The following is a 15802-nucleotide window of genomic DNA, read 5'->3' on the forward strand; positions in this document are numbered from 1 at the left end:
CCACCTGTCTACCAGTCCCAGTGCGGCACAAACATAAGAAAGAGCACGTTAATGGATTCTCACCACAGCTTCCCTCACATTGCACGTGTGCTGCCGGTGAGTTACGTCGTGATGGGGTGTGAGTATTAGTGGTTAAACCTGAAGAGTTTGAGTGGGCATGTTTCAAAAGTGGGGCTTTCCACTAGCTAGAGATCCAGACGTGTGCGAGCTCTCGCAGCCTCAGGTAAGGGGATTGTGCTGCCAGTGGTGACAGCCTGATCCTGTCTTAAACGCCTGTATTATACTGACAAGATTACAGCAGCGCACTACAGGCTGAGATAGGCAGGCAGCATAGCAAATAGCCTGGAGGTTAATTTATAAAATATAAAAATATTCTCTTTGAATTCAGCCTACATGTCAATAGTTGATCATTTCAAAGGAAGATGATGAAAAAGGACTAAATCATATCTGTATCTCTCTTAGGTTTTGCTTTTCATGTACTCGGTTCAATCTACCTTAATTGCCATTTTGCTTTACAAAAGCAAGGTGCATCGAGGTCTCAGCACATTTTTAATGTAAAGCAGAAGAACATGAAAATAAGTGATGTCTATATAGCTTCTTAGTAGATATTAAAAATAGCCCAGAACATGAATAATGACACATGAAATTCTACATGTTGTTAAAATCTTATTGTGATGTATTAAGTGTAATGGTTAGGAGAGTTTGACATCCGCCCCTTTTAGTAGAATTTAGTAGCGTCTGAAAGTATGATTAGTCAGGATGTGACAAAAAAATGCTCTCTTTCACTTTTTCTACTCTTGGTCCTGCATGATGTCAATGCGAGGGGATATCCCTGTTGTAGTCACCTGAGCCACACACCTCTGGATGTAAGAATTCAAGCCCCACCCACCTGATGTTCAAACCTCTTGTAGTCAGAAGAAAGTTTTCTTAAATGGAGGGGAAAAACGGTTCGCTTCAGACAGAAGATAAGACGAGCTCAATAAAGATTATATTTTAACTGTGAATTATGCAAAGCTATTCAGGTCCAAGAACACAAATATGGAACTAGAAAATGAGTCCTGGTTAAATAAGATATTTTTAGTACCCCTAAATAATGACAAGACAAGAACTGATTGGAAACAGAAGAAATATTATAGCTTACGTTCGCTTCAAATGACATTCACATTCCAGTACTTACACTGAAAGATGTATTGCTTGTGTTTAATAGTTTCTCTCGGTGGTGCTAACCACAAAGAGATCTCATATCTGACTACACTGTAGTTAATGCAATGAAATTTCATTAAGGAAAGCTATTCAGAACTGGTTCCAGATTGTCCAGTTCATCAGAATCATATGGCTCCAAGTGCATCACTCCTTTTTACCAGTGCCAACATGTTTCTTTTGACAGCTACATATTGAAAAATAATCAACATTTGCTTTTAATAAGTGGGGCACACCTCAAATACTTTTTTTCTCCTTTAGTTTCTACACTGTGTTCAAAACTCTAACATAATAAAAACTGTTTTGTTGTGGCTCAGCTAAGAAGAATCAATAACAGTAGTGGTATCATAAAGTCTTATCAATATCTATCGCCAGTCCTCATTCTACGGCAGCCCTGAGAGGTCAAATGCATTGCAACTTAAGAAAACGTCAGCATATAGAAAAGCTACCAAAAAAACTACACACACAAAACACAACGGAAAGAGAAAAGATAAAATGCAACTCAAGTGTTTCTGTGGAGACGATAACATGACAAGCTGCGAAAGTGACAAGCTAACAATAAACGGCTAATAGCAAACACGTAGCTACAGTATTACATGAACCATGTGACCTTACTTTTGTCTTTTTCTCCCTCACGGCACTGATTAATCCTTCTTTTAAGCGTGTCTCAGCGCAACCCTTCACATGTTTTGGTTTCTGTCACTTCTGCAGCTGTTTTGTCACCTTAATGCCTCCCCCCCCCCAAAACATCTGTTGTGCTTTGACTCTCAGGGCCACCGTATCATTCGCTTTAAAGTCTCAAAAGGAATCTCATCATTGGCAAACAACAACTTCAACATTTAAATTTGACTTTGGCTTAGGGTAGAATTTTTTTGGTTTGCCCCTCAACAAGAAAATCTAAGAATTACAGATTAACTATTAATTAAGAAATAAAATAAAGAGGGGAAAATAGTGCTGGTGGCAAGACAGCAGAAGGAAGGAAGTAGCAAGAGGCTAAATGAAAAGATCAATGCAGAGTCAGTGGTCCACACCGCTTCAACTGAAGACAAACAGTGGATGTAAAGAAACACAAAGCTATGAGATTACATGTGAGATTATGGCTAAGAAGCTAAAAGGGCCTGCTTCATCACTGTAGCAAACTTTAGGGATGCTACTTGTATGTTAGCCTAGCTTTGGAGTAAAATACACAATTTATCTGAGCATCTGTTTAGACTTTTTTTTTTTTTAGCATGAGCACATTTCACGTTTGTGTACAGCATGTGTGTAAACATATGTTGAGAAATAGCTTGGGTAATGTGTATATGTAATAATATTCTAATTAGCCATGTGCTTGGTTATGGTAATTAGCCATGTGGAGCTTTGTTTTATGAGACTGCAAAACATGCTATTCTAGTAAAAGCTGTTAGAAGAGAGTTCAGAAAAAGAATGAACTGAAGATACATCAGACTAATGGAGTTCACTTGTTGTTAAAGGAAAGGAAAGTAGCTGCTTTGATAGCTCAGTGTATATCACAACTTATGTCTGGTTCTGTATTGTAACATAGAACCAGAGACAAAGTAGTGAACCCTAACAGGCGGGATGGTGCAGAGGGGGATGCAATCAGCATTCATCACATTGTTTAGTCAGAATCCCTTTCCTTAATGCGTTTGGAGAGACACCTGTTCCTGATCCATCACATAAACCTGGAGATATATCAACATCCACTGCCAACTCTGACACCAAGATAACTTTTTCATAAAGTGGTGCTTTAGCTTTGGAGTTGAAAGCAACCAGCACAGTCGTGCTTACCTTTTTTTGCAAATGAGCCCCCTCAACCCTCATCGCACCAAGCCAGAGGCTAATACTGCAAGGCCTCAGCATTTAAATATTAACTGATCTACTGGAAAGGGGAAGGGAGGAGGCTAACCCTGATTTCTCGCAAGTGTTGCGCACTGTTAACATACAGTATGCTAATGCAGGCTTTACAAGAGAAATAATTCCCTGCTCAAAAAGGTATGTGCGGGGGCTTGAGCAGCTGCAGTGATGCAGACAGTCAGTACCTGCTAAGGTGAAGATGAGCAAAATGGCACATAGTTGAAATAATGTAGGGGGGTCATATGTGTGTATGTGTGAGACAGTGTAAAGGGGGGGGGGGGGGTGTCAGACTCACCTCAGGGACATTTCTCTTGAACTCTCTGCTCAGCTCTACCAGGTGCTTGTGGGAATGTTCACTCTCCTCTTGTCGACCCGCCAGTTCAGACGCTGCAGAGTTTAGCTCCCTCTACAAAACACACAAAAGACAGACAAACGGTGAGACGGGGGAGCGAGAAACAGAGCGAGACAGAGAGAGAGAGACGGCACTTTAGGGAGCCGGCCAAAGCTCATCCAGTAAAGCTTAAGAGTGTACATAAATAAAAATACACTGCTGAATATTAACAATGTAATCCTTCATGATCTCACAGCAGTAATACTTACAGCTAGCCCTGGCCCATAAATAATTAAGCCAAAATAAATCCAATGCCTACAGTAGCAGAAGGCCTTTTAGATAATCAGTATTTGAAATAATCAATACGCTTGCAACGGCTATAGAGCGCCAGTGAGCGAATGGGGTGAGAGGGTGGAGGGTGAGAGAGAGAGCAAGGGAGGGAGGGGGTCACGTGTTAAGGCCCAATAACCTGACAAACACCCTTATAAACAAATGGAGCTTCCTTCTGAAATGAGTGGCTGTTTTTTAAGCCCGGCTGAGACCTGATTCAAACACACGAGCGCCTCACATGCTGTAGTAATTACCACAGGTCAGATCTATTTTCAGCCTCTTTTCCATCTCTCTCCCCCATCGCCCGCACCAATCTTTATATTGATCCCGCTCAGATTTTCAATACGCGACAGCAGCCTCCATAGCTTTAAACCACATTACCCCTTTTGCTACAACAACGGGCCCCAATTGCTATTCCATTAATGTCACATCGGTTGCTTACATATCTGTAGTCATAGGAAAACGAGAGCTCCGCCCTGCCGACATGTCTGATCCGCTATGCATAGCTGCCTGTGCAGCAGGCCCCTTCATCAGAACCTTGCATTCACCGTGGACTCAGCTGCACCACATGCCATCCGCAAATCCAATATTATCGATCAGTCATCCAATTCCCGGCTCTTTCAGCAAACAGAAAAAAAAGGGAGAAAGCAGATTCGAACTCTGCTTTCCTACACCGAGCAGTGAAACAGACAGCAGTGTATTCCTCTTAGTTTGGACTGTGATTATCAGTAATTGACGAGGACCTTCTTCTGTTGTAACTGCTGGGTTACAATATAAAAAGTGGAGTAGGGGATTCAATTACCACTGCGAATTTATATATGACGCCGGGAAATTAAATTGACAGTGTTTTAATTAATCTGCAGTCTTACTTAAAGGCAATTTAATAAATCACAACACGACAAGGAGGAGAGGGAAAAAAGTCAGATAATGGAAGGATGAAGCTTCCAACCAGCCGTGGCCTCGTGGGATGGTGACAGCCTGTCGGTTGGAGAAGCGGTCTGTTAATTGAAGGGCTGCTGGTTCAAGTCCCTGGACTGGCAAGTCAAAAAGGGGCTAAAGTAGGAATGTGCACTGTCTTAAGCGAGATGCTATACACTGAGACTCTAACGCCACAACTTTACCAATTTGTCTACAAGAAAGGTACCTGACTGATGCTATCGCCTCAGCAGTAAAAGTTTGTTGTGACAGCATGCAAGCCTTGAGGACATTTACAACCTTGGCGCTGTATTGGCCAAGGTCCATGCTCCTGAGATGTGATGAGCAGCATCCAATGTCAAAGCTACAGCTTTAATGCCCATCAATCCACCCCAGGTTCCTCTACAGGAGGTTATATTAAACTTATCCCACTAACTCTTTCTTCTCCAACCGTCTTAGCCTATAAAATGTTCCACAGAAGTCCATTTAAATGTTAGGTATGGCATTATTGTATGTCACAAAACTATAACAGCATTTTATTCTTTCTGACTTCCTGACTCTTTCATTGGCGTTCAACACAATGCAACACTGAATCTTTAAATTTGTTCAATCAAAACAACACTTTCAGTTATTAAAAGGTTAAAAACCATACAACTAAGGATGTACTGATCCATCACTCCAATATCACTATCAGTCCAGTTGACATATGCAATGAAACAAGCGAGAGCCAAGCTGAGGTCTAAAACTTTCAATTTAACTTTTTTGTGTGCCCTAACATGTAAAAAAATAAATAAATAAACAGATTTAATTCATGCAGCTTTGTTTATTTTCTATAGATCTTAAACTTGAACTGTCGAACTGTGTCCAGTTGTTGAATTATAGTAATTTTATAACAACGCACATGGATAGTCATGTGTAACATGTTTGTAAAGGATTTAATTTCTGCCAAAACTTCACTTTCCAAGAAATCGGTGATCGATCACTGAACACAGAGCGTCATCGCCACAGGCTAAAGACGGAAAAGTCACAAGCATCACTACAAGGGGGCAAATGTTGCTGACTGGCCAGGTTGCACCTCCAGGCATGTGCTGCTGTGCTAAGCTGCAATTTTCCGCTCATAGCCAAGAGGTTTGCTGGATGAAGATTTTTAGCAAAATAGTGAAGTTAACAAATATTGGAAAGTCTGGTTCTTCTCGTCTGCATCATTTCTTGGTCGTTTTTGTGGCAGCAGCCAATCTCTGTTAGCGTCTTTGCTCATTTTTCACCCATATGCATCGCATATTGAGATTGATGTTTATCATTTGTGTCACTTTAGCAAAAGCTAAATATAAAAAAAAGAAAAACATTTTTTTAAATGTATTTGCTATCCTGGACAGAAAGTAAAAGCACTGGTATAGACAATCGACCAAGTTATTTTAAACATTGTATATTTTATATTATATTTTTTCACTATTCACAAAGCCTTACATGAGACTGTTCTCATGTGGTATATACGCAACATATAAACCAGTGGCCAACTGAACAGATTAAGTGCACGCAAATAAAGAAATAAGACGAGCTAGAAGATAGTGCAATACGGTAAGTCAGATTAATCAAGTGTAGTTTTGTCTTTTAACCCTCTCGAGGCAGGCGGTGCCGATTTGCAATATGTCAGCTGACCAATCTATAAAGTTTTGACTGGTTAATTTGGAATTTTTTTCTATTTCCTGTCTTGTATTTAAGCAATTTTTACAATGTTTTACTATGACCCTGATGAAGGCCACAAACCGAAACACGTTGGTCTATTAAAGTTGTTCATCTTCCCTCAAGTGTTGCTGGAGTTCCTGTTTTGTGAATTCTTTTATCCTCTCCATGCACCTTGGAAGCAGGTGAAGTTGTGCCAGAAAATCTTTTTGCTGCGATTTGCAACAGTTAAAAACTAACAACCTGATTACCCCACATACACATTTTATGAGTTTTTTTTACTCAGAAGTACCACTGCAGGACTTGGTTGTGCATTAGCAACAAAAAAGTTTAATTTGAGCCTGAGAGGGTTAAGGAAGACTGCTAACAATACGAATAATAGACATTGCCACCCATTTTATTCTGGGTCAGTTGTTTTCATAGCCCACTGCGGTTATTTTCTATGTGTGTCTGGGTCTGTGTGAAATTGCTTTGCATTAATACAAAAAAAACTAAAGAAAAACTTAAACTGCAGCAATGCAATGTGTAGTTTTCAAGTAATGACAGGTCAAGTTGAAGTCAATCCTTGTATTTATACCAAAGACCAACGTAACATGTTTGAACATCTACCAAAACGTCAAAACGTTCCAATATTTATGATACGTTTGGTGAGAAGGAAATGTGTCTTTCCTTGTAAATCGTGCTGTCACAGAAGGGGAAAAAAAAGAAAGAAAAAGGGCATGGCTGTACAGGATAAGGCGACAGGACTTTATAAATTCCTGTTAGTCCTCACAGTCCATCTGGGATGAGCCTTCCTGGAGATTAGAGAGTCGGCTTTCAGAAGCCGGCCAACCTCCACTAGATTCAAATGGCCCTAGACTGGCTAATCTTGCCAAGAGAAAATTCCTCAAGAAGTGACTTTGAGTGGATTTTATAAGTACTTAAGATATAACAGTGTGGTTTTTCTGAGTCTGCCCGTGCGTCAGTGGCTTCGCCGTAAAGCTGGGCTCACTTTTATTGCAGCTCAGCTGATGAGAATGGTGGATACTCATGCAGTATGCAAGTCAAACAGTGCAGTCATTATGGCACGGTTATTTTGAAAGCATCCCCACAGTTTCTAGACCATTACGAGGGAGGGGAGCCTGGGCAACAGCCCATCAAATGAAACCTACTGCCTGTCTTTCTGGAAAGAAGTGAGGCAGAACAGACGGTTTGCTACTTTGGTTGTCTTGTTCAGACTGATGATGGGAGAAACTCACAATATAATGTTGCTGAAATAGCAAGGCTATCTCTGGAGACAAAAGATACTGAGGAAGACTTTTCCTCTGCTTCCTAATCAGATGTGATCCGTTTCAACCTACAACCAGGGGACCTTCAAGATCCCTGATAAAATTTACTTATCTCCCTTCATTATGTTGGGCTTCATCCTTCACAGGATCAATTGCATGAACATGTAGATTTCTTCGTCTTAAAAAAAGAGGAAGAAAAGGCAAGTTGCAACAAGCTGTGCAAAGAGGAGTTTCTCAGTAATCATTTGACAGGTTTTAAAAAGGGCGATTGGGACCAAATTTTCAGTGTGTGGCAGTCAGGTCAATACAGAGCTCCTGTCATTAAGCCTCTGCCAGTCAAACATCCAGCCATAATTGATGAGTTTCCCCTGGGAGGGCGGAGCTGTCACTGGGACCAGAGGAGGCAGGAAAGAGGGATTTTGAGAATGGAACCAGTCCTGGTGTGCTCCCATCGATACGTGAGAAGAAGGCAATCTTGGTGACTCGAAAACAAAGACCAAGAAAGAAGGAGCTTAGTGGTTTTAACAGGCTAGATCTGCACCCTATTGGCAGCCTGTAAACGGACTAGCGGCTCAACGACCAGCTAAACACAAGGGAAGGAAAAAATAGCTGTGAAACCATGACTCACATATCCTTTGGCTTACAAAAGCAGACTGTGGCCTTCTGACACTGACCAAAGACGGACCCCATAGTGGAGCCGTCAGATGATATGATAAAGCAGCTGTTTATACTACATTAAGAGGTCTGAGGTTTATGCAAAGCATGTTGCAGTGAAGGCTACAGGCACAGATCCTTTCAGACTCCATAGGGTGAGAGAAGCAGGCAAGAAACTGGAGGTTAGAGGTGGCAAGAAATCTGACAAAACAAAAAAAGACAAAGCGAGCTGGTTGTAGAGTATGTTATGTTTCTTTAAATGATGATTCTAGGCAAAGGGAAGTTGGATAAAAGCTAATTAACACAATTGTTCTTGACAAAAAAAAACTGGAGCAAAATGATGTGCTGTAGCAATCTGTGCAAGCAGGAATGTTTTAGGTAAAATCCGGGACTCGCTAATGTGTTATGTTGGAGTAGATTTGACATTGATTCATTAAACCTAGCTCATCTTGATTACATCTGTGGTGGTAAGCTATTTTCTGGCCTTTCACAAAGACAAGCCGTGGTGGAAAATGTTGACAACTGTGCAAAAAAAAAAGAAAACTAGCAAGGTACTGCATTGAGGTAGACTGAGTCAAAATCACTATTGTGTGCAGTGGGCTTGGACAGCACAAATTAAAGAGGGAAAAAATAGGAAGGAGGAGGAGAGAGGGGAAAATGCAGATGGGGGTATTATTTTTCTTTTTGTATCCCATCTAATTGCAATCATAGGCAGATGTCTGAAAGTGTGACAGCATCAGCAGAATTGCTGCTGAGAGCACAGAATCTTTGTCTAAAAATAATCAGACATTCTGTGTGCTGCTGTTTGTTATAATGGTAATCGATGCTGGAGGCTTTGAATTCCATCAATTTATAGATCCACTCTGTTCTGCCTGGTGACTGTACTGCCTCACAACCCCCACCGCATACGCACACTGACACAACAACACACACTCTTTGCATGCAAGGTCTTGCACAAAAGAGCGATTTGGCACACATGTGTGCGCACAGACACATGTGCGCTGACATCTGCACACGGGGGGCTGCAGCGAGCGAGGCAGAGCGGGGACCAGTATGTGATTAAGATAAGTGTAGTTTCCTTTTCATACTTTCCTTATCGCTTCTCATTCTCTGTGAGGCACAAGATTGTCCATAGCAGCCTCAGATTAGCCCCGCATCTGAGACGCCACATTCGAGAGGGCAGACTGATCAATAAATCAAATCACTACAATCAATGGCCCCAATCACTGCAGTCTAGTCTGGCCTCAACATTATGATTGGCAAACGCTCCCAGCCGCTAACAGCTGAGGGAGTGGTTTGGCTGAAGGGGTTAGAGGAGCTCGGGGAGAGGCGCACGTTGGCGCCTGTCCATATGAAAGATCCAAAATGAACTCTTATCTGGCCTCCTTGAGCTGTGCATCAGTTAAGGGCACAAACAGACAGCGTGTGTCTATGTGGGTGCTAGACCGCCCAGACAAACCCAGCAGGGAGGAGCTTCTGACCTCCGCGACCCCACACTTGGAATGTGAGCTGAGCATGCAGCTTCTGACAGGGATGCTGTGGGGGGGGCGGGATGCTATCACCTGGCATCCCCCTCCATCTGTTTATTCCCCGAACTGATGCTTCGTTAGTTTTGCTCTACATCATTTCATGTCACCATCACACTGCGGTTCAACCAAACTACCCAATACCCACTATTACCCAATATTTCCCAGTTTGTTTAAACAACTGTGAGTGCCACATGGGGTTGAGCTTAATCCAAGATAAAGATTTAGAAAAAGTTACAAAGTATACGGTCTACCCACAAAAATATTATCTAAACATGGTTATGACGAGGTCTGCACTGAAAACCTGCCAAACACTGACTGCCAACGGCTAATTAAAGAGAAATAAGGCGCAAATAAGCAGCTTCCACACACAGCTATTTGCATACACATCTGTTAGGTAAGGTAACACAGACTTGCCTCAACTTTATATTCAATTCAATTTAGTGACAAATCACAACAACAGGTAAATACCCTACAATAATACAGACAAAACCCCAACAATCAAACGACAGTGGGAAGGAAAATTCATTTTTAATAGGAAGAACCCTCCAACACAATCAGGCTCAAGGAGGGGCAGCTATGTGCCGTGACGGGTTAGCAGTTAGCAGAGGAAGACAGGACAAACATGAATGTCTGTGGGCAATAAATCTGTTAAAGTAACATCTGTAAAGACAATTTCCTTGTTTTCATGGGGAAAAAGGCAGAATGAGTGACCACAAAAAAAGAGAGAGAATAAAGCATCAGCTATCAGCCAAATCATAATTTTTGTATCTGCCCAGAAAATCACAGTCCATGCCTATTTCAGTCAGAGTGCTCATATTTGAATTTACTGATTTATTAAAGCAACAGAATATATCGAGAATTCAGCTCTGAAATCATCTCTTCCCAAAAATATGACACGCGTAGAATCTGGGACATGATAAGTAATTATCCCTCAGAGCCCACAGGTGAATGCTGGGGTAGTGGAGGGGCAGCGATGCAGGACAGCAGCAGGCCTGACATGTCTGAGGAGGCGAGAGGAAATTCTGCAGCTTAAACAGACTTCGAATGATATGAAGACATGATGCCTTCCTTTCCTTTTCCCTTGCCATTGCCTTATTACATTTGTGGGAGTAGAGTAATCACAGGATTGGAGGTCTGATCCCATGCTCATTGCGCGCGTCGTATAAAAAGCGTACAAGCTGCAGCAGCTGAAAAATGCTGCAGCAGTCACGCAAGAACTGTGTATAATAAGCATGTGTGCTCCGAGTGTCCAATGAGTCTCCTTTCACCTCCTCTGATACATTTTGTGTCTCCTTGTGAGGTCCTGACACCGAGGTTGGGAACCCTAGCTCCGTCCACTGTGTAGCAGCAATGCTGACTGCATTGTGCATAAACAGGTAAAGGTGTACAGACTGTGTGCGAGGACTTACCGGTGAATGCGGAGGGAAAATAAATAAATAAATGTTTTTTAAAAAATCACGTTTCATTTTGACACCTCGCTCAACTCTGGACTGGAAAGTCTGATAAATCATCCAAAATAATTAATCCCCAGTCAGTCAGGCTGTCTTCAAACAGCATGCTAAATCTTACAAAAGGAAGGAGAAGCGCGTGAGCGTTACAACCATCAGCAAAAGGTGTGACTGGTGTTGTCAGCCATTATTCGTCATACCCTGCTTCATTTAGAGAGTTTTCGGCGCCTGATGCGCCAGAGCACAGCCTACTTGTCAACACTTCTCTCTCTTTAAATCCAACATGCACGCTTGGACACACATGTACACACAAACACGCTTTTTTCCCTCTTTCTTTTCACACTAATGCACTGGTAATTCATCTTAGTATGACCAGGGAGGCCCTAATTCCATTTATTGTCAAGTCTCATTCAAAAATAGTATCAAGAGGTATCATGAAAACATCTTATTACGGCTCTTTCAAACAATCCTGTATCCACTCTGAAACCAATGAATAACTTTAAATGCCCTCCAATTAGAAACTTCAAATTACAATCCATGACTGAGCGCTCCAAACGAAGGCCAATTACAACACCTTATATATCATCATTAAGGCCGAGCATTGTTCTGCTCCTTTCAAACTCTGTGGTTACAATCAGGGTGTCTATTGTCATTGTGTTGTACATGCAGGGTGACTAATTACACAGTCCTATGATTCATTAGCAGACTAGTGGGTTGAAACCTGAGCGAAGACACGATAACCTCGGTCGGCCAAAATGATCGGCTCAAACGGAGATGTGAATATGAAAGAGCAACGGGAGGGTGTTACAATAGTTGAGAATTAGAAAAAAGAGAGAGAGCCCGGTGCTTCAAACATAATAACCATCCAAAACAAGTTGGGTTTTTTTCTTTTCTGGGGTATGCGTGAAAAATTAGGCGAGCGGCAACATTGTCGCACTTGAATAAAATTGGGGACAGGTTTTGCTTTCTGGTTTCTAATAACTTTCAAAGTGGAAACAGAGGCGCGTGCTGCGGGGGACTCGTTCCTGTGAAGCTTCACCATTGAGGTCAGTTTGCACGAGAGGAGGAAGGCTCCGCAGACGCAGCCATCGCTGCCGTGGCCCACTTTCACCTGAAACGACAAGCTGCAGCGATGCAGCACAGCTAACCTGCGATTGTTTATTCTCTCTTAAGAAATGTCAATCTGTTCGCTCTCAGGTGTGCTGCTCTTCCTCTTGTTTTTGTTGTTTTCTCTACCCCCCACCACCCCATCCTCTACGTTTTCCCTTGTCGATTGCGGTGAGATCAAAGCAAAGCCGCTGGAAGAATCTGAATATTTCAGGTGTGGAGAGAGGGCTCCGTTTCACACCACCTGTGTAGCGCCGAGAGACGGGTCCCTCCTCTCGCTCAGACTCAGTTAGTGGGGCCCCTGGGGCCCGGCGACATAAACCGGGGCCACCTGTCTGAGAGAGAGGGAACACTCCCTTTACCCTCCCTCTCGGCATCACACTTTCATTTTACAGCATTTGAACCAAAAATAAATGAATCTAAATAGAGCGGTGAGAGTGGGAATAAAACCGGAGCTGACAACAAGCAGCCGAGAGCTTTGAGCTCCGTCACAAAAGGCTCGGGGAACTGGCAGGCGAGTTCTGTTGTCACAAAATGGGAGCAGCCACTTGAAAGGCCAGTTTATACTTCAGTCGCTTTAAAATTTGCCCTGTTGTGCAACAGAAGGTAGTATATTAAATGATAAGCTCGGTCAGGAGATTGTTTCCTGCCGTAATACGGCGCACAGCGTCGAGCAGGTCTGTGGGATGATTCTCATCACATCGTCAGGGCCACCACATCTGACCCAAAGCAAATAAAAAGCATCCCCAATGCCTGCACCAGCTTCGCCAGTTTGATGCAGCCTCTCTCCTCGGAGGGCCGTGCGCCTCGCCACGTGTGCAAGTGCAAACGCAAGCGCTCGCCAACGTGCGCGTGTTGTGCGGACATGTGCTCAGGGGGGCGTGGAGGAGGTTCCACGCTGCCGGTTTCCAGCCATGTCTCTCAAAAGGGCCGTAAAGTCTTTACAGCAAATTCCTTACATTCATCTGTGTCAGAGCGCTCGGCACACATTAGGCGTTTACACGGGAGGAAACACAATCTATTTGATGCTACACTGCCCACACGTCCAGAGCCCTCCTCCTCACGCTGGAGATTCACAGTGTTTAACTTCCATTTCATATTCTGAACAGGCAGGCAGACAGGCAGGCGAGTGCGGGGAATGGACTCCATCTTGCTGTAAATCAGCGTTTAAACAGCCGACTAAATGTAATCTGGAATGAGTCAACAAGAGGGCCCGCTCAAGATATTTGTTTTTATTTATTCTGGAATGTGCAATTGATTTTTGTTGTTCTCCCTAATGATGTATGCAAACGGTGTACCGAAAAAAGTCACACTTCTTTTTCTTTTTTTTGCCCTCCGCCGCCGCCCGATGCCGCTTCCCATCTTTTAATATCAGGGATACTTATGAGAACAAGTGGAGGTTAATCTAGGGAGCGGGTCATAGCCAAGCAACTCTTTGTAAATGTCAGCTGGGAGATCCGGGCCTCTCTTATTACCACACTAAACCAACACGGCTGATGGCTCCAAGACGGATGTGTGGCTCGGAGGTGTCTTTCCCCTCCGCCCCTGCTTCTCGCCACCATCACGGACCAAACCCATCCCAGAAAACCTTATTAATCAATCGATTTATCGCCATAAATCAGGCCAGGCTTTGATTGTATCAGCAAGTCCATGCGATCAATCAATTAGTCGGGACCTAGCAGCCCAATTTGCCTAAAGAAAGATGAATGCTCCCCCGCATCATCCATTTGGCTGTCCGTTTACCCATCAAACACGGCTGCTGTTGACTCCCAGGCCCAACGTGCATCCTTTTATTGATTTCTGCAGATTAAACTTGCAAAAGAATCAAAGGACACTTAACTGACTGGGAATTATTCTGCCTTCATTTGTAGTGAAGTATGTTCTGTGCCGTCTTTTGATGGCGTCGCCTCGTATCATCAAAAACAAGTGTAAACATTAAATTCCAGCATGCACAGCTCTGTTGAGCAGACCAAGGTGACAGCTACAGAGGATAATGCTCATAAGTAACTGGGGGGGAAAAAATAAAATAAATGGGGCACAATGGGACAAATCATGGATTATTAGTAGTCAGCCCTACCCAGGTTTATATGGCAAGGCAAGGGGGAGTGGGGGGAGCTGAGCTAGGAAACAGCTGGGTGAACAAACAGCGGAAAACATATGTGTAATGACATATTTGTTTCATATTTTATCCCAACTGTGAATTCCAATCCACATTGTGACACCAGCTGCCTCGGTCCAGTGCCTCCCATCTGCAACTCTGTGTCAAGACGTCTCCCAGGACGAGCTGCGAAACTTCGGGGACGACAAAAAAACCGACAGGAGCAAGTAGAGCACGACAGAGTGGGCTCCCGGAGCCTCGGTGTGCTTCTCCCCGAGCGGCAGGTTGGAATGCGGCAGACTGCGGCGCTGCCATGGAGAGGAAAGAACGCCCGGGGCTCCCCAGAGAGAAAATCTGTAGGGGCATTAGGGCCCCACCAGACCTGGTTCTGCTTCACACCCCTAGATCCTGCGCTGTAACAGCCAGGGGGAGGGTGCCGCAAAGCTATCTGCCGGGGCTTTACAGTGCTGCCCAATCTCCCCAAGACTCACCATGTAATTAGAGATAAAGACAGAGGGCTCGGCTACTCAACCTCAATTCTCCCAGCTTCACACACGGCTGCCCACCCGTAGCCCCCCCAAGAGGAAACCCCACCACACTGCCACTACATCAGCAGCCGTGTACGCTAGCTGTCTACAAACCCCATCATCTCCCGACCGAGAGTTCCACACACTAAACATTTAAGACGCTACACGATCGTGACTGACTGCCGTTCAAATATGAAGTATCCTGGAGTTGTACAACGGCAGAGTGCTTTTTTTTTTTTCTTCCTTCGACGCCATACTCCACATATTATCTGCACTGAAGAGGATTCATATTGTAAAATTTTCTCAGGTAAACAATAACCACGGTAAATAAGTAATTTTTCTTCATATCTAAAACTTCATCCAGGCAAGGCAGAAAAATTTAGAGGATATAGCAGAGGAGGAACTCTCGAGTATATTCAAGAAACATAAAATTATACTATGGAAGGATCCATTATTCATCTCAGATACATTTTTCATTTAAGAGTGGGCTGGATATGAGCAATGATGAATGCATCGCCCAGGATGCAATTTGTATGTAAAATAACAGAAGATTACAGAATATGTTTTAAGTGCAAATGCAGTTTGTTGCCATCTAAGTAGAAAATGCATTCCTACAAAAAGGAATAAGACCTGAGCCCCATGATGCTCCCTCATAAAAATCACTTAGCCCATAGCTAGGCCCCTCGCCAGTCCACAGAGCGGGTTACAATGAGAGGCTCAAGTGATGAATGAGCCGACTGGAGTAGATTTTCATTCATATAATATACACTACCTCTTGGCGTGCCATTTGAAAATGTGGGGATAAGTAAACTGAATTACTAAGACTAATTCAACTCGCATCCAGCTCAGCAGCACACT

At 43.3% G+C, this 15802-nt stretch overlaps 1 protein-coding gene across 4 annotated transcripts in view; it reads right to left on the reverse strand.

Moving 5' to 3' along the window:
• Positions 1-15802, reverse strand: part of cux2b (cut-like homeobox 2b) — a 103147-nt gene that overhangs the window by 62109 nt on the left and 25236 nt on the right. For 3 of the 4 annotated variants that reach the window (XM_085181380.1, XM_085181381.1, XM_085181382.1), the window contains exon 2: positions 3350-3460. In XM_085181380.1, the coding sequence (XP_085037506.1) occupies positions 3350-3460 (111 nt within the window). The other variant, XM_085181383.1, reaches the window with a different exon arrangement.

The sequence above is a fragment of the Neolamprologus multifasciatus genome, chromosome 12 (genome assembly GCF_963576455.1).
Source record: "Neolamprologus multifasciatus chromosome 12, fNeoMul1.2, whole genome shotgun sequence".
Taxonomy (NCBI): domain Eukaryota; kingdom Metazoa; phylum Chordata; class Actinopteri; order Cichliformes; family Cichlidae; genus Neolamprologus; species Neolamprologus multifasciatus.